Raw genomic sequence first — 20,471 nt, 5'->3', positions numbered from 1 at the left:
CTTCAGCGATGCCTTTATTTGACCCTGAGTCAAACAAACATTAAAGGGTATGCAACTTCTAATTTGGACATAGTTTCAATTCCACTTCAGTGCCACTGCATTTCACTCTGGACAGAACAGCAGGACCGTTGAAAGGTTCTCACTCTATACAAAACATCTTAGCACACCAATGCCAATAACTGATCATAAAGAGTTGTGCAAACCTTTGTCAAATTCCCCAGCATGATGACAATTGATTGTTCTAATGAGAGACCAAGAGTAGCCTGGTATGGGACAGACCACTTATCATTCAACATCATTCATCCATTATTAGTAACTGCTTTGTTCTGATTTGGATGGCAGTGGGTGTGAGGGCATGATACACTTTAAATGGGAGTATCTTACAAGACTCATATACACCATTATTGATATAATCATTTACATCTAGGGGCAAATTTCGCCCAGTTAATCCACCAACATGATTGTCAAAGGTGGGTGAAAAACAAAGAAACCTTAGGGAACCCACGTGAGATAGTAAGTAGGATCATGATCAATCCAGTTAGCTGTAAAACAGAAACAGTGGTACCACTCCTTAATAATTAATTCCTGAAATTACTGGGGCTTAAGTGTTGACTCTGAGCTCTGACTCTGTGATGTTAAATGCAGCAGCAGTATTTTCTTAATTTGCAGAAAAAATACCCTATGAAATTGACATAGGCATTAGATTGTTATCTTAAAAACAGCAGCTGTCCCACTTGTAAAACCATGTGGATTTTTTTTTTTCTTCCTTGCAGAGGGCATCTTTTTGATGAACTTTTTCAAAGTGCTGTCCATGTTTGACAGCTTGAGACAGCCTTATCACTTCTGTCTTACTACTGATCCTCATTCAGCCTTTGCTTGGCTGGACTTAGGCTGGCTGTGGCTGTAAGCTGCATGCAGATCAGTGTGTTGGAACAGCTGGCGCCAGCCTGATAGATGCTACTGCCTTTGTGGTACAGACAGCAGGGAGATAAGCAACAACAGGCCTCTAACACACCTGGGAGAAGAAGAAACAATCCACACAGCTCTCTGCAGTTTAGACTAATATATGTCCCAGCATATTAAAGAATCATAAAACCATGACAAACACTAACTCATCCTTGGTTTATAGATATGTAGAAAAACTACAGGAATGTCCAGGCCCCAATAAAATTGAATTGAAAGCTTTGCGTGCTGGGTTATCTTCGTTAATTTTATCATCTCCAGAGGGGAACCTTTAAGGCTAAGAAAATATTTTGGCAAATTAAACATGACATGGTTGTAATTTTGTGGCCTAGGGAGATTATACATGCAATTATTTTTATTATTATTATTTAACTGCCAGGTGTTCTGGGATTAGAATCCAGCATTTGCTGTCTTCACCAAGATTTTTTTTTGCTGGATTTCTATGCTTATTAATAAGATTGGATTATTTGAAGAAAAAAAAAGAACTTCAAGCGTTCTGAAAGCAAAAATATAACATTTTAAGTTTTAACTTAACTAGTAGTTTCTTTTGATGTTTTTTTGTACAGTCTGTTGACACATTTCTATTTAAAGTGGAGATTGAGAAAAGAGGTCAATAAACTAGAAAGTCATATTAACTAAATATAAGCTCTACTAATATACATATCCAATTATCCAGGGAGTTAAAACAGATGAAGAGAAGTAGAGATGATTAAGAATGGCTAGTCAGCAACACTTTTAGCAAAGTGGTGCATTTTCTTTTTAGCATAGCAATTGCACAGCAATAACAAATGGCAAAGACAGAGATGAACTGATAAACAGGTAATTATTTAGGTGATAAATAAATTGACAATATGACAAAATATAAAATGATAAATTACCAGTATAGAAACCAGAATAGAGTGCACTCAAAAGTAAAGGCTCAAATAACTAAGAGTAATAATTCATAATAAAATGAATTTGGTGGAGTTTTAGAGACCAGTGAATGGGACCAGTAGACAAGGTAATGTGACAGATTATGTGATAAGCCTTGTAGTTAGTTTATTGAAAAGGGTTTTATGGTTTTGATTGGAACCCCTGTCCAAACTCAAGAATCTATATGGACAGATATTTTGCAAACACCTAGGCATAACTGTTATATGTGATTCATTCCCAAACTCAACTTAATAAAAATTTTATAGCTTTACAATTTCCCTTTACTAGAACTAAGCAGCCCAATCCCATTCGAGCATGATAGTGTCCCTGTGCATAATGTCAGCTCCATGATTTGGGAAATGTAGTGTGGAAAATACTGAGTAGCCTGCACAGATCCTTGACCTTAATCCTACTGAACTCCTTTGGGATGAACTAAACTGGTTTGCCAACTGAACACCAGGCCTTCTTATTTGACATCAGTACATGACCTGACTAATTGTCATGCGGCTGAATGAACACATATCCCCACAGCAAAAATGTTAGTGAAAAGTAGGCTGAATGAACAAATATCCCCACAGCAAAAATGTTAGTGAAAAGCAGAGAGTGGAGTTTGTTATAGAAGCATAGAGAGGACAAAATACGGAATGGGATGTTCCAAACATATATGCACACACATATATTCCACACCTGTTTCGGCTATAGTTATTCTAAAAAACCCTTGTGCAGCATAAACTTATACACAAATATTTTTAGTCATTATTTCATTAACTGTCACCACTGTAACAAAATCTTTTTAGTTGGGAAATTATTTTTTATTCTGTAACTAGATTGTTTATATTCATAACAATGCTTCTACATTTTAGGAAAACCTGCTTCTGACTGATATGGCCTGAAAGGAAATTTGGAAAAAAGCAACAAGATTTCAGTCTGGCTCAGGAAAAAAGATTTAAACTGACCTTCAAATGTGTGCACACAGTTGAAGTGAGGGAGAGAGGAATAGAAATAAGTTGCTTGCTCCCCTACTTTGATGTTAGGCTGAAAATCAGGGTCCTTGCCCTATCTTGGTAGACATCCAGCAGATCTGGTGAGAGAACTCAGGCATGTCTGTTCTTCTTCCTGTTCAGTCCATAAACACTTTCAACATCTCTCATATGTGCAAAATGTATTATATGTCTTGCCTTAAGGCCTTTTCATGGGAAATTCTAACATAAATTAATACTCAAACTGTATAAGGATTTATACAATTCTAAAATATAAAGCTTTGTTCCATTTTTAGCATGTAGAGAGAACAGAGGGAAAATTACACAGAGATAATAGTCCTGCATATCTGTTATACTTGGTTGCAATGGTTTGAGACATTGTGTTCATTGACACTGCATTTCATTGGCCCTTTTCTTGTTCTCTGTACAATGACAATAAGATCTAAGCAAATCTAATGTAATCTAATCTAAAAACAACAACAAAAATTATAATAATAATAATAATAATAATAATAATAATAATAATAATAATAATAATAATAATAATAAACTGAGATCACAGGACAAAAGTAAGCATAATCCATTTTGCTCTCATTTTTAGCATGCCAGTGTGTTGCTGATAAATCTGACACTAGAGTAACTACATATTTGTTCTGCAACACCTTGGCCCTATCTCCATGTCACTCAGAGCGTGACTCCTTATGGCATCAAGGAATTGAAAGGGCAAATAGAAGCATCTCTGGGTCCCTTAGGCATTCTTGGAATTCAAGGTCAGGACAGTGTTGACCCAATAATTGTCTTAAAAGTTAGGAGATCATAAACAGAAGCGTAGTTGAGATTTAATCAGCAGTTTTTGAACCCACACCTTTTTTGATGGTTCCATTAAATTTTGTTGAATGTCAGAGCAGAAAAGGAAGGAAGAGGCAGAAAGAAGCAGTATGATGAGGAGTCTGACACATTTAAGCATTAAGTTGGAAGCATGAAAAAGTAAAGTATTAACAGCAAGCTTACAAATGTCTCAATGATCCTGATAACTTAATGGTGGCAAAAGGTTTACACGTGCTGAAGTAGGAGGCAATAAACTGCCTGAATGGCAATGCTTACTCAAACTAAATCAAGACAGAAATGAAATTTGAAACGTGGTTTTGAACTGATCTGGTGACAGTTGTATTATGTTTGGAAGGCAGTATCCATTGGAATGTGTGTTTTGAAGGTTGTTTAAAGTTGTATATGTTCACAAGACCTCTTGGTTTCACAAGAGTAAAAATTGACAGCAAAAATGGTATTGCTTTCAAATGAAGAAATAACAATGACTGCATAAAATGCATCTAAATCCATAAGTATCATAAAAGGGCATATTTTTATTGCGTGGATCAAACTGCCCAGAATGAACTACAAATTCTCCAGTGTCAGCGTCATGAAATCAGACAAGATTTGTATTTAAAGATTACTGTAACTGGAAAAACTGGTGCAAATTTTAAGAAGCCTTTGCAGAGGCATTGGCTAAGATAGTAGTGGGACTTACTGGGAATGTGGCTTTATTGCAGATAAAATGCTAATAGCAACTCCACATTCCAGCCATAGGTCATCTGGAAAAAATTAGACAACCTGTAGCCAGGCAGACTATACCCATCATTTTTAAATAAACAGAAAGGAAGTGATTGTGTTAATCGTTATGATTCTTTGTCTTGCTCTGCAAGTGGTGGGATAGCATTAAACTTTCAAAAACATCATAAATATAAAAATAAATAGAAAGAAAAAATAACAACACATTATGTCCCAACAAAACACAAATCTGATCATACTGGAAAAAGAAACGATGTGTGCAGATGTGCCTAGTATATAAAATATATAACAACATTCTCAAAATAATGTTTATGCATTTGAATTATTTCATGTGCTGTTTAAAGTTGAATATTACTATATTAAATTGAATTTCCTTTATTTCTGCTGAGAAGAAAGAAATCTGAAATCATTACTGTTGTTTTTGAATGTTTTAAAATAGTTGCTAGTGGTATTGTGTCTTCTAATTTAAGTGGTTCTAACGTTCTATTACGTAGTCCAGGTTACCTGAGATTCACTTGACAAAGAAAAATAAACGTGAGAAGTATAAAATTGAAGGTGGTCATAAAAGTAAAGTGGTGCTAATTCATGTGCAAGTTTGTAGGCAAGTATAATGATTTTATAATCAGAAAGAGTGTACAGGGAAAAAAACAGTGTCTGTGGTGTGTGAGAGCCAGAAAAGGATACACCAGTGGTAGACTGAAAAAGCCTTGAAATGACAGAAAATAGGTTGATATAAAAAATATTGACATTTTAACAAAAATATTTATTTGTTAAATTAAATCTATTATTTAGATTTATAATAGTAATTTAAAACAGTAATTAGCCTGTTTTGAAAATGGAAGTAAAAAGTACAGATGTTTGTGTAAAAGTTTAATGAGTAAAAGTAATTTGTGAAGTAAAGTATTATGATACCTGGAAAATCCACTTAAGTACAGTAATGTATTAGTACTTCCTTACTTCCCACCTCTGGACCATATCACAACATTCTATGTCTAAGCATGTAGAATAAAATACAAAATAAAGAATAAAGGAGGTCTATTGACTATGAGTCTAATTAAGTGACAATCACACACATGTTTGAAGTAAAAACAGTTCAGTGCGGTTCTTTATGTGGCCAAAAGTCTTCTCATGCAATTAAGTAAAATGGCATGACTGAACATGTCAAAAGCTGCACTTTAATCCAGGAGGTTTAAGAGATGAGTGGTTCCAGGAGATCAGCATCCTGATTGTACTCACTGTTTATCAAGCAGGTTGAGAATTAAGAAAAAAAAAAAACAGGTCTTTGTGTAATTCTATAAGTTTGGACCCATATAAAGATAAGAGGGTTGGGTTTTAAGGTCAGGGTTGTAAAAAGGTTACACACTAAAAATTTTTTAGTGAAGTTCAGAACACTGTGTTAATTAAACAACCATGTGGAATTAATTGTGTCAATATGAGTTATTCATTTATTCATCTTGGGTTTCTCTGACGTTTTGCACTTATCATCCTGACCGAAATTATCAGCCTTTAGTCAGGCCTATACATTTTAACCTATACAACTGGTGAATCCTTGATATCTGGTTAGTCAGAAGATTTTGTTTAATAATGTACATTTGCAACTCTGACAGAAGAACAGCTGTAAAAATACATTTGAATGTACTCATTTTAATGGATTATTGTGGCTAATTTAATGGATTATATAATAAGAGCTCATTCATTGGGACTTATGTGGTGGATGTGGTGTAAGAGGTTACTTTAGGATTTTTGGCCACAGAAAAGTGTTCAGAACAGAGGAATTGTTTTCTTAATTATTCTGAGAGAAAATTTAGGACAAATAATTTATAGTTGCTATAAAATTTGACATTGTTTGTAAGTGAGAAGTGGAATTCACAGTATTGCATGTAATTCCGTCATACATTTAAACATAGTGATTCTTGGGAAACATAGATTAAATGGCTCCCTAAGAGTTATCATCATTTACATCTCTAACACATGATTGTAGCTAATACTAATTTTCTAAAATTTTTATTAAGATTAAAATAATTCTATTTCCAGGCGTTGTAATGTGTTATTTCTGCTAAAGGATTCCCATCTTGTTTTAGTGCCGCAAAAGGAGCTTTGACTATTAAAAGTACTGACATTGACACTTAATCTAACAACTCCTGCTTTAGCAGCAGGAGCAGGTGCCTGAGCAGATGGGAAATGTTTTTTCAACATTAATTATAAAAAATGTTTAACAAATTATATAACCGAATACATGAATCATGATCACAAGGACTTGATATTGTAAATATTGTTGCATTTTACAGCCCTGACATTTGGAATTGCTGAAAGAAAATTATTTAATAGCAGTGTAATTAGTGATCTAATAAACAAAGGTTGACTTGCAGTGAGTTGAGTAACAGTAAAACAGCAGGGAAAGCTATCTGGTCATGAAAAGAATGGGCTCGCCCTTCTCTTTTCCTTTCTCACACAGTTTCCTCAGCGTAGTAAATCCCTTTTGTTTTGTTTAGTAGCTCATGAAGCATGAGAAAATATCTTGTGCTGCCTACAGTATGTGGGATTTAACACACAGACCGACAGGCTTTTTTGTGAAATGTGCCACTGTGTCAAGAGTCGTACTGTGTGAGTGTGAACGTGAGCAGTAAACCCATGTCCCCCACCCTGCTTGGGTGACTGTAAGATGTAGATAAGGAGTTAAAGTAACACCCCAACACTGTCATGTGAAATCTCTGCACAGGCAACTTTGTTTTTTTTTCACAGGAAGAATTGACCTTAAAATGTAATTGTTTCTTGTTCAAATGGACTGATGGTCAGGGCTGATAGGGAAGTGAAACTGTTTTGCTTTTACACTGAGTACAAAAAGAGGGTGTGCGCATTCTTTTTAGCCCTGGTTAATAAACTAACATAACACAAGTTTAGGAAAATATTTGCATTGCTTAGTGATAATAGGAGAAGTATTTTGCAGCTTTACCTCACCCTAATCTCTACATAAGAAATTTCCACGACCTCTATATCATGCTGTCTTGTTTGTTTTTACAAAGCCACTAAATGTTATTTCATTCCTTTCTGCAGCATTGATCTGCCTCCGACACACAGGCCACCTCCGCTGTACAGTGATAGACCCTTTGCTGTCCCCCAGGACCTGCACCCAGTTGCCTCTTTCTCTCAGGTGCTTGTCTGTCTTGGGCTGCTTAGTGGCAGTTCCTCATACAGCAAAATGACTATGACAAATGTGATTCGTTTTTTTGTGCCAAAGAATGATCTATTCTCAGCCCCCTTTTGCTGTATTGCCTAGTCAATAACTGTTCCTTTACGAACACCATTTTCAGTTATCTGTCTCATTCTTTCCTCCCCCTCTGGCAATAGTATGCAACACATTAGTAGTAAGCAACACATTTCAGCACACACATTTTTTGGAATATTGCATAGCTGTGAAAGATGATTATGAGTATAAGCAATAAATTATCCACAATAACTTTGGATAGAGATGACAAGACCATAAAATGTTGCTTATGAATGTTTATGTCTCACATAGTCACAGTTGCTTTGCAGTGTAAGATAAAAGTGAAACAGAATCTGAAGACTTTGTTTAAATAAAGTATAATTAAGTCTCACAGGAAGACAGACTCTGTGTTTAACATCTAAATTTATACTTGTACTATATACAATTATAGAGTAATTGTACTGTATATTATTTTGAGCATATGGACATAATGACATTAAACCTGTACACTTTATACACAGTATCACAAATTATGAGTACATTAGTGAACACATTTAGCTTCACTGTAGTTTATAGACCAATGTAATCTTACCTTAGGGATAAAAAGGAATAACACAAATTTCAATGCTTTCAGAAGTATTAAAAGGCATCAAGTTAAAAATGTTAATATTTATGGTTTAGGCCATAGCCATTTAGATTTTATTTACTTTTACAATCCAAACATTTTACACACCAGTTCTGGAGAACTACTATTCTGCATTTCAAGATAAATCATCAGTCAGAATAATCATGGATAAAATCACAATCCAGTCACAGTTATGTCCAGTTATTAACAGGACATTACAGGCCACAGGATGTAAAAGACCAGCAGTGACTTCTGGTAGCAGTTACTTTTGATTTGCATCGACTTTATCTGTATGAACTTTCATTAACCTCAGTCTAGTGAGTCTTGGAAAAAAGTATGGGGGGGAAACCAAAAATTTAGAATTACATCATGTCAACCTCTATGGATTTGATTTAACAAGTGGGAAAAAATAAGCTTTTGTAGTATAAATCTGTTAAAATTATTTATCATAGTACTGAAAGAGCACCCACTTTTGTTGGTTGTTTACCAAACAGAGGTGGCAAAAGTACACACATCCTTTACTTAAGTAGAAGTACAGATACTCATGTTTTAAAATACTCGGGTAAAAGTTGAAGTACTGATTAAACTTTTTTACTCAAGTGAAAGTAAAGAAGTCTTGGCTCTGACATGTACTTAAGTAAAAAGTTGTTTGTGTCGCCATTATGAAGGAAAAACCCACAAAACGCCACCTAGAGGGTTAATTGTGTAAAAAATGGCGGATTTTCTGTTTGATTTGAGACTTGGCGCATAAATAAAACAAAAGTTTACTGATTAAAAATATTTTTATCTGGAGTTTAATAATTTATTTTACATCTAAGTAAAGAAAGGGCGTTTTTTTCCGAAGGTTTTAATTTCGCATCTTTTATATTTAGAACATTTTTTATGTATTTACATTTTTTTTATAAAAATGGTAAAAACAGAAATGCTGTTTACAATAATTTTAATTTTGACAGCCAAATATATATATTTATATAAATATATAAATATATATATATATATATATATATATATATATATATATATATATATATATATATATATATATATATATATATATTAATACAAAACAAATAAAAAATGTTGTTACCTAATGAATGTATCCAGGCTGAAGATCCACATACAGAACACAAGCAGAGAAAAGATGATGAAGGTTAAAGAATGTGTCTGTTCTCAGTCATGTTTACATCACTGATTCCCTCTGTCTCATCCACATTAACCCCAAACTTCTTACTGCCTTCTGCCTGCTGATTCTAAACTTCGTAAACTAGTCTACATCTGTGGTGAGTGAGGGTCAGGACTTTATACACCAGCGGATTGAAAAAGACGCGTAGCAACAGGAAATCAGTTGTTCGGCTGAAATCGGCGCGCAGTGAAAAAAAAAAATTTAATATTTCACCAAATCAGTGGATTAAAACTAAAGTAACGAGCCGGTTTTGAAAATTTAAGAAGTAAAAAGTACAGATATTTGTGTAAAAATGTAATGAGTAAAAGTAAAAAGTTGTCTAAAAAATAAATAGTGGAGTAAAGTACTGATACCAGAAAAATCTACTTAAGTACAGTAACGAAGTATTTGTACTCCGTTACTTCCCACCTCTGTTACCAACTACTTACCTTAGATTGTTGATGTTTACCACTTTGGTTTCTGTTGCATTTAATACATTTAACATTCTAACATTATTCAACAAACTGTTATTTTAAATAGCTCTTTTTATTGTTTAAATCTTACTTGACAGGTTCAATAGTGTCAAACATTGTGAAACGTTTGACTCTACCAAAACTGGAAAAACTTCTACAAAGTTAAGTCAAACAGTCAAGAAGTAGGTTACTGACCATACTAGTCATATTACTCTAGGCTGTGTCATGCTAACATGCTGATGCTCTATTACAGCCTAACAGGATAGACAAGTGCCAGGTGGACAGAACACCAGGGAGGATGACCCACCATGAACTCCAGAACCCTACCCACCACCCGCTGTCCTATCAGGAGTGGATATGCCATCAGAATGGGGCTGATCGTGTCTACATCAACCACAGAGAGCTTTATGTCTGATTCCAACTATTTACAAAGCCACAATGTCTACTCCACCTCAACACAATCTTCAATTATAACATGTATTTCAAAGCATGCTGTATTGCAAAATGAATATTCAGATACCGTAGGTGACAGCAAGGAAAACTGCTAAACCTTGGCACACTCCAACACTGTTAGAGGTTAGGATGTAAGAGCTACAATGTCTGTTCCTTCAGTTTATATAATACACAAGTTTTCCTAATTCTGTATAATCATATGGTATCAAATCATGACCTCAATCTGACAACCATATACTCAAGAACTTCAAATGTACTGTAGGTATATTTAGAAACACTGCATCAGCTTTCATGATTTAATAATGTGCAAGCAATACAATTTTAATTTCAATTTTAAACTGAATTTACTCGTGCTGGGAAAATCTTTCTCCACAGGACTCTTAAAGTGGACACTGTTATTTACTGTTTTTTTTTTTGTTTTTTTTTTTAAATAAGGAGATCATTTATTTGCTTGTTGTTTGTATCAGGAGCCCTGAACAGGTACAGTAATTATGTACTATATAATCACTGTGTTGTATATATATTAGGGGTTTACATTTGTGACAAATATTTTAATGTCCACCATAAATAAATCATATAAATACACTTCAGCTTCAATAAAAGCTTTCATTTAATAAACCCCAACTCATTGATATGAATTATTATGCCATTATTTTTATTTTCACAGTAACATTGGATTTTTTTAATGAATTTATTATACCAAAATTTATTTATTTTAATTAGATCAAAGGATGATATCCTAACATCCAGAGGTGTATTCGTATTGGAAAATAATTAATATCCTGTTCGTGTAAACATTTGGAGATATGTTTTTTATGTTTTTAATTTTTGTATTTCTTGATGTCTGGAATTTCTTTCTATTGTGTGATATGTACATAGAAAGTAGGCTAGATTTTTCTGCTTTGCTAAGTTTGAAAATGAACTGAATAATCTTGTTTTTAACAACTGATTTTTTTACTTGTCTTTTTTTATACAATATGTTTATGTGGCAAAAATTTCATATCCAAAGCAGTTGCATTAAACACACAAATAAACCATGTGAACATTTTGTTACTGGGGCAATTAGCTTTAATATGACTTGTGTTTAACTACATTATTGTGTGCTGTATACCTTTTTTCTCATGTGCTTGAATTTTTCCCATGCTGTGGAAAAAATCCCCAGAGTATGCTTAAGTCTGAGGACTGATTAGCATGGCTCAGATACGACTCTAATAAGCTGAGGTATGGGAACAAATAGAGAGGGACCCAGCTTTAATGCTTGATGGATGCTGATAGTCATCTAGACTTGGTTGTGTTCCACAATCTCTTGACATGTAATTCTTTCTGGAATGCTGCCATTTTTAAATTGGGGAGGGGACAGGATTGCCATGGGAGTTTACATATGTTGTCCTGCGGAGACTCCAAACTGGATGAGATGAACTTATGAGACTTATTAAAGGTATGTAAACAGTGTATCTGCTTAGCAGCCTGCATATCCTGGGCTGTGAAACAGCAGGATTTTAATGAGGTGGTAGGCACAGGGGACCGTTCAGAACTATTCTGGCCTCAATGTAGGGGAAAAAGGACTACTATACCCCAAGCACTCAATGAGAGCATTGTTTGTTTCACTGGCTATTGGTGAGTCACCTCTGCGGAATGTGTTCAGGACTGATATATAAAAATGTGTCAGTACCACCATAAAATATCAAGCTCTGCACATCCAAAATAGGCCATCTTGGGCCCATTAAAGTGTTTGTGCTCACCCAAAATCTCTTACTAAGCACTGAGTTGTGTTTAAGTCATTAGTATATCCATCTCATCAGTGTATGCCAAACTGAGCTGGAACCATGTTGTGACTCCAGTGCAGTTATTGCATTGACATGGCCCATATATTCTGTGGTATTTTGTAATGTCATCTTGGACATTGCAGAGGTTTTATATTTTATATAAATGTAACCATCTTAACTCATTAGAGGGTTACAGGGGTGCTTATGCCACTATCCATATTTTCATGTGAGAGTTTGTGTATTTATTTTGGATGAATTAAACATCTCTGGATCCAACATAGTTCTCTTTTTGCAAGACTCCAGACACAACGTGGAACATAGCATAAATATTTTTCACAGTAGTATCTTCCGAGGATGTAACCTCTGGGAACATTATTTGTGGTAGTAGGTATTCAGCCCCTTACTCTTTTTCTCTAGCAGTCCAGAAATGTCTGTCCTAGTCAACGAAAGTGTAAATTACTCTCAACAACCTAGTAATATGTAAGACATTGGGGAGATGTTAGTCAGCTTGAGCAGGTCATGGAATCTTAAGAAATGGTGGGAAAGTGGGAAAAAAAAATTTCTATGGGCTTGTAAAAAAGAATGTGTCACTATCGATTAATTCTGCTTGGAGACTGTATTGAAGGGTGCCTTTAACTGTTAAGCTGTAAAAACAACCCAAGGTTTTTGCATCATCTACCTGGAGAATAGTGACCTTTATTAAATATATGTATGATATCAGGCTATCAACTTCAAACTTTTTCTACAAGTCTCTAATGGTGTTTGTCTAACATCTTTACAACACTCCCATAGCTGAGTTTCATTGGGGACCCAGTCTGTAGCAGCCATATTGGACACCTGCCATGCTCTAATCCCAAGGAACTGGATTTACAGCTGTGAAAGGGACTGGGGTACAATGAGGGGATGACCACCACAAGAGATTTACTAGACTAATGAGGAGGCTATAGTGAGGGCCTCATCCTTTGCTTCTGCTCCGAGTCACCCTGGCTTCTTTACTATCCAGTGCTGATGTAATTGTCTTAGAGCTCCAAATGTGCAAGGGGTGGACCATTGACAGAACTTAACAAGCTTGAACACTAGAGTTATTTTCTATTTACTGTAATTGTTACTGCCTCTGTGTCTGCTCTTGAAATTAAAATAATTTGATAAAAACTGCACTACTTAAAGGTGAATCGCTGGAATAAGATTAGGAATCACACATTGTTACCCTCAAATTACTAACATATGTTTAGAAGTTGTAGGCTTTCCATATAATAGCATGTCACTCTATATACAGTACATAGGATTGATTTTTTGATTGGTTGACAACTTTAATAATTTTTTATAATAGATGGCTCCTCAATGATAAAAAAAAAAAAAAAAACAATACAATGAACACAGGAAAATAAGTTTCTGCTGGTTGTTTTGTCTATGAATCTGGATGAGTGTGTCACATGTGTTTGTGTTGCTCTGTTTATTTAATTGGCAATCCAAAGTTAGACTGTTAAAACATACTAATCATTGCATGTGTAATGTATAATTATAAAAATGGCTTTATTCTTGTAATTGTGTACTTTAACATTGATTTTTATGTAAATTGTCTTGGTAATTGACTCCCATTTATCAAAAATGCTTTTATCCCCAGCACAACAGCCAGCATCTGATTGCAAAATGACAAAAGTGTCGATCCAGATGACTAGAATTAACAAACAACTACAGGGTTTGTCAAACACTGAACAGAACAGAAAATAAAATCACTTTAAAGTGGTGAAATTACTCCACGACTCCATATAAATCCAATCCCACCAAACTGGGTTTATGGCATACAACAAATACTATTAGTGGAATTTCTGTTTTAAAATGTTTTAATTAATTACATCCTCACTCTACTCATATCGTATTCTGCATCTGCTCTGATTAATTAATGTGTTGTTAATTAATAATCCAAGAGAGGCCAACAGGTTATTTCTTCCATGTTGGATATAATATCAGATATTTTTTCTCCTGTTTTTACATAATTGTTTTTAAACCAGATGTAAAAGTTTTTTTTATTAAGGTTTTATGCATATGCATTACAATCATATTGCATATTACTAAGACTAGCAAGAAAGGAATATTTTGGTGGAGACTGGAGTGTTGTGTGTTCTCTTATACGCATACTAGAGATTATCATGTAAATCTGTTGGTAAAAGATTCACAAGTATTCAACTTGCTGTCTGTTAAAGATTTTATTAAATTAAAAAAATAATAAAATAATCTTTTAAATGAATTCTCAATTGAAACAGTAGATCTGCTCCCTTTTATGATCTTCTTTACTGTATTTTTTAAATATCTAGCATTTAAGTCTTTACAAAGACTTTCTAAAGTATATTATGGTCTATATTAAAGCACCTTTTACTGGAATTTAAATATTCCACTCAGCTTTTTTGTCTGTAATCAGAATTTATGAGTCTCCTCTCTATTTATCATCCACTGTGGATGATAAGAGAGATGTTCTTCAGAGAAGCATAAAAATAGCAGACATTATTCTTTGTTAGTGGGTGTCTAGACAGTTCGGACTCCGAAATATAAATGTCATAGGTACATCTGGTGTGGTTTGGGTTCTAATAGGCTTGGAAGAGAGAGAGAGAGAGAGAGAGAGAGAGAGAGAGAGAGAGAGAGAGAGAGAGAGAGAGAGAGAGAGAGAGAGAATATGAATTTTTGGTAAGTCATCAGCAGAAACTGAAATGCACACTATGTTTTTTTTTTTTTTAACTTAAGCGTTATCTGTGAGGATGTTTGCTGTTTGTCTGCTGGCACTTTGACTATGATGTGAATGTAGAAAACAAGTGATAGATGTCCAAATCTGCCAAGACCTTTACTGTAAATATTTGCCTTTAGTGATGTGGTTTAGAACACAATTTGGGCAAAACACAACGGTGTAGCTGAACACTTGAATGTTATGAAGTCAGCCATCTTGGACCAGAGGTGGCAAAAGTACACACATGCTTCACTTAAGTAAAAGTTCAGATACTAATTTTTTAAATACTCAAGTTAAAATTTTTATTTATTTTTTTTAAGTTTATTTGAAAATGGACCATGTAAATTTTTTAAATAAATGTTGTTATTTGATGCATTGTTTCGAATTTAGTCAATGGCTAATTTTAATTTGCGGTCCCTTAGTTTTCCATACTTTACTTAACATAGACATTAACAAATATTGATGCTTTATGCAAATGTATGTTTATTGTTTATTATTAGTGAAACCATACTCAAGATAGAGCATGAAGAGAAAAAAAACTTTATTGTAAATGTTGTAAAGTAATTATGGTGTTTTCAATTATGTAAATCATCAGGACACCAAATAGAACCTTTGCTATGTTTCCACACGGACAGTTAATCAGGTGACACTGTACCTTTTCTAACTTTCATACGGATTACATAATTAGAAAATTATGACATTTCGAGCTTTCTATTCATATATTTAATATGTCTGTGAGGCAAGTATTCACTAAGATTTTGGTTGTTTTATTCATGTATCTGTAAAGAGAGATGACCAAGAGACAGAAAGCACCCCCGGTCTGTTTTATTTATTTATTTATTTATTTATTTATTTATTTATTTATTTATTTATTTATTTATTTATTTATATCTTTTATAAAAAATGGTCAAACAGAAATGTGCTCTGTATTAATCTTGCATTAATAAAATTAGTGCCATTAAAATCAATTTGCAATAACGCATTAATTTTGACAGCTCTAATTAATATATTAATGCAAAATGAAAAAATGAAATGTTGTTACCTAATGAATGTATCCAGGTTGGACATCCACCATACAGAACACAAGCAGAGAAAAGATGGTGATCAGCAATGCCTATGTCTGTGATGTGTGAGAGCCAGGAAATGATACACCAGTGGTAGTATTTGTACTTTGTTACTTCCTGCCTCTGTCTTGGACAACTGGAATATCTTTTTCCTGTGAATTTTTGCTGTCATTTTATTTCACCACCTCACCTCCCCAAATATGAAAATTGAAAGCCAGTAAAAGGAGCGCAGCAGTTGGGTGGTGTGGGAGAACTAAGGCAGGTTGAAAACAACTCGCGCAGCTGCATTTTGCATCATTTGCAGAAGACGAATTGTATTCAGAGGTAGACCTGCCAGCAGAGAGTTGCAGTAGTCCAGTCTTGAAATGACAAGAGACTGAACAAACACCTGAGCAGCCTGTGTGGATAAAAATGGTTAAATAATTCTGATTCCGACAATAAACTGAGGGAACCAACAAGAGATTGTCCATGCTTGCAAGCAGTGGCTTAAGGGGAGATCAGGTTTTGGGTTTTTGTAAAGCTAACCTAGAACCTGACCTGTGGGGAGTCTGCGTGGGGCAGATGTTGACCCCTTTCATGTTACCTGGTGCTGTATGAGTGACCTTTTAGTTCGGAAGCAAAACATTTACATGCTGTTTCAGGAAAAGTGATTGACCGTGTCAAATGCTGCAGAAAGGTCAAGGAGGATGGGGACAGATGACAGCTTGTCTGATCTACCAGAATGTACCGTCGTTACTTAGTAAAAGCTAAAAGGCAGTCTAATTTTTCATATCATCATATAATAAAAATAATCTGGTCTAAAAACATCCCAGGAACTTCATCCTAAGATCAGACTGTGAAGTGCTCAGAGAAATAGCAAAAAAATAAAAAAATAAAAAATACAACAGTTGCGTCTCAGACTTCAGTAAGCACGTTCAATGTGAGTCATGACAGTACAATTAGAAATAGACTGAACAAGTATGATTTGTTAAGAAAGGTTGCCAGGAGAATGCCTCTTCTCTCTAAAAAGCATGGCTTTGGTTTGCAAAGTTGCATGTGAACAAACCACAAGACTTATGGAATAGTGTCCTTTGAACAGATGAGACCAAAGTGTCTCCAAAATTTGCACATTTGGTGAAAATCTAACACAGCATATCAGCACAAACACCTCATAACAGCTTTCAAGCATGGTGAAGGATGGATGATGATTTAGGCTTGTTTTGCAGCCACAGGACCTGGAAAGCTTGCAGTCATTGAGTAGGCCAAAGTAGTCTATAATTGTCAGGGATTCACCCTGCCACGCCCCCCTCTGTAGCTGTCAGGGATTCACCCTGCCACGCCCCCCTCTGTAGCTGTCAGGGATTCACCCTGCCACGCCCCCGTCTGTAGCTGTCAGAGATCCACCCTGCCACGCCCCCCTCGATAGCAGTCACGCTGCTTCCCAAGATTACCGACAGCTGTGGCTCATGAAAGATCAGACTACATAAACTCACGTTCTTGAGTCACAGGCTGTCGGTCGTTGTATTGTCATGCAGGTAAATCGCGTGGCTGCTCAAATGCCGGGATTCACCGCTGGCTATTTCTCCGAACTCCATTTCCTTATTGAAGTACTCATTGCCGAAAGCTTTACTTGCATTGGGATTAGGCGTTTGACATTCGCGCTCATAGTGGATACTTCGTTACGAGCGGATGTCTGGGTTTGCTTTTGTTTTCATTGGTGCATGAGTGTTTTGTTTTTTGCACCTCAATAAAGAACATGATTGGACTTTATCTGCTTCCGCGTCTGCAGCCTGACAGAACGACCGACCTATACCGAACGCGGATTCGCCATTCCGCGATTCCGACCGCGACGGATCGGCAGCTGAACCCGGCTTCGGATTTCCTCCGGAAGCTCAGTGCCGCTCCTCGCGGATCAGATCCACAGAAGCCGGATCATGAGAGCGCGGCTGCGCCACGCCCCTCAGAGAGCGCGAGGGGATTACCGGCTCGTTACTCGGGGAAAAAAGACGAATTAGGCGGATTTCTGCAAGGCATCGGCGAGTATGTGGCTGTTAACATTTCCCGGTTTCCTTCCGAACGAGCCAAGATTGCCCTCTGTATTTCCCTCCTGTCTGGTGAAGTTCTTGCCAAAGCCAGCTCAATATGGAGCGCCAAAGGGGGCAAATTCGGCTCACTCGCCGAATTCAGCGGGCTGCTTCTGGGGAAGTTGGGGATAGAGGTGGTGGATCTCCACTACAGTTCCCTTGAGGAGGAATGTGCTCCATTTCAAGGTTCTCAAGAGCACGTGGCTCCGTGCCGGATTTCCCATGAGCCTGCAGCTCAGCCCCAATGTTTTAATGACAGGGCTGCTTCATCTCAGGATCTCTACCAGCGTGCTGCTGTGTTCCGGGGTTCTCGTGGACGCAGCACACCATCTCCGAGCGTCGGCGAGCACACCATGCCGTCACAGAGCTTCTACAGGCGTGCCGCTGTGTTCCGGGGTTCTCGTGGACGCACCACACCATCTCCGAGCGTCGGCGAGCACACCATGCCGCCACAGAGTCTTCACGAGAGCGCCGCGCCGCCACAGAGTCTTCACGAGAGCGCCGCGCCGCCACAGAGTCTTCACGAGAGCGCCGCGCCGCCACAGAGTCTTCACGAGAGCGCCGCGCCGCCACAGAGTCTTCACGAGAGCGCCGCGCCGCCACAGAGTCTTCACGAGAGCGCCGCGCCGCCACAGAGTCTTCACGAGAGCGCCGCGCCGCCACCTCCGGTCACAGAAGGCGAAGTGACTCCTCCGAGTCCCTCTCCAGACGACGCCACATCCCAGAGCCCCTTCCAAGGCGACATGCCCACGAAAAGCTCGGCTCCGCCTCAGGATCTCCAAGAGAGCTCCGCCCAGCTCCAGGTCCCTCCAGAGAGCTCCGCCCAGCTCCAGGTCCCTCCAGAGAGCTCCGCCCAGCTCCTGGCTCCTCCAGAGAGCTCCGCCCAGCTCCTGGCTCCTCCAGAGGGCACCGCCCAGCTCCTGGCTCCTCCAGAGGGCACCGCCCAGCTCCTGGCTCCTCCAGAGGGCACCGCCCAGCTCCTGGCTCCTCCAGAGGGCACCGCCCAGCTCCTGGCTCCTCCAGAGGGCACGACTCCGCTCCAGGCTCCTCCCGAGAGCTCGTCTCCGCCTCCGAGCGACCCCACGAGCTCGTCTCCGCTTCAGTGTCCCAAAGAGAGCTCCACTGATGTCGTGGACCTCCAGGCGAGCCCTTCTCCGCTCGTGGATCTCCAGGCAGGCTTCACCTCATTTCCAGGCTGCTCAGTGGGCTCCGATCTGCTCCTAAGGGTCCCAAGGAGCGCCCCTACGCCCAGGGGTTTCCTTGTGCACTCACCCCGGCTCCAGGACTGCAAAAGGGAAGTTGAACCGCTGCCCCCGGGTTCCACCGACGGCGACGGCTCACCCCACAGTCCCGCAGAAGGCGACGGCTCGTCTCCAGCGCCCGCAGAAGGCGACGGCTCGTCTCCAGCGCCCGCAGAAGGCGACGGCTCGTCTCCAGCGCCCGCAGAAGGCGACGGCTCGTCTCCAGCGCCCGCAGAAGGCGACGGCTCGCCCCCAGCGCCCGCAGAAGGCGACGGGTCGCCCCCAGCGCCCGCAGAAGGCGACGGCTCGCCCCCGGGCTCCACAGAAGGCGACGGCTCGCCCCCGGGCTCCACAGAAGGCGACGGCTCGCCCCCGGGCTCCACAGAAGGCGACGGCTCGCCCCCGGGCTCCACAGAAGGCGACGGCTCGCCCCCGGGCTCCACAGAAGGCGACGGCTCGCCCCCGGGCTCCACAGAAGGCGACGGCTCGCCCCCGGGCTCCACAGAAGGCGACGGCTCTCCCCCGGGCTCCACAGAAGGCGAAGGATCGCCCCCGGGTCCTCTTCAGGGCGAAGGATCGCATCCAGGCTTCACGCAGGGCGACGTCTCGCCCCCAGGTCCTCTTCAGGACGACGGATCGCCCACAGGATCCCCGCACGGCGACGTCGGTCCTCCAGGTCCCTCTGACGGCGACGTCGGTCCTCCAGGTCCCTCTGACGGCGACGTCGGTCCTCCAGGTCCCTCTGACGGCAACGTCGGTCCTCCAGGTCCCTCAGAGGGTGGTACGACGTTCCTGGTCTCCGCCCGGGACGTCCTCCACTCCCCGGTCATTGTCATGGTTGGCGTCCAGTTCCGGTTCCCCGCCATGGAGATCGCTCCGGCTTCAATCCCCGCCAGGGGCTTTACTCAGCCTCCCGTCAGCACAGAGGGCGTGGCTCCGTTCCGGATCCTCCTGCAAGGTGTTCCATGCCGGCTCTCCGCAGAGGATGCTCACCAGGCCTCCGTTGCTCCCAGGCGTCTAAGGAGGCCTTCCTCGGAGTGCCCTGGCCCGCCTGGCATAGGTGGGTTTTGGGGCGTCAGGTGTCGCCCCTGGATGGGGGGGTACTGTCAGGGATTCACCCTGCCACGCCCCCCTCTGTAGCTGTCAGGGATTCACCCTGCCACGCCCCCGTCTGTAGCTGTCAGAGATCCACCCTGCCACGCCCCCCTCGATAGCAGTCACGCTGCTTCCCAAGATTACCGACAGCTGTGGCTCATGAAAGATCAGACTACATAAACTC

General features: G+C 39.3%; 1 protein-coding gene across 1 annotated transcript in view; it reads left to right on the top strand.

The window, feature by feature from the left end:
- LOC310739377 (uncharacterized protein) overlaps window positions 1-11,387 on the top strand; it is a 32,245-nt gene extending 20,858 nt beyond the window's left edge. Inside the window, exons 3-4 of the mRNA XM_083565303.1 lie at window positions 7,476-7,572; window positions 10,140-11,387. Coding sequence (XP_083421429.1) covers window positions 7,476-7,572; window positions 10,140-10,301 — 259 coding nt within the window. The 3' untranslated portion in view covers window positions 10,302-11,387. The remainder of the gene's footprint in view (window positions 1-7,475; window positions 7,573-10,139) is intronic.
- Window positions 11,388-20,471: the final 9,084 nt, after the last annotated feature.

This window comes from Silurus aristotelis (assembly GCF_946808225.1).
Source record: "Silurus aristotelis genome assembly, chromosome: 16".
In the NCBI taxonomy this organism is placed as follows: domain Eukaryota; kingdom Metazoa; phylum Chordata; class Actinopteri; order Siluriformes; family Siluridae; genus Silurus; species Silurus aristotelis.
Note: the sequence above shows the minus strand (reverse complement) of the source record. Positions and strands in the feature narration are given on the sequence as shown.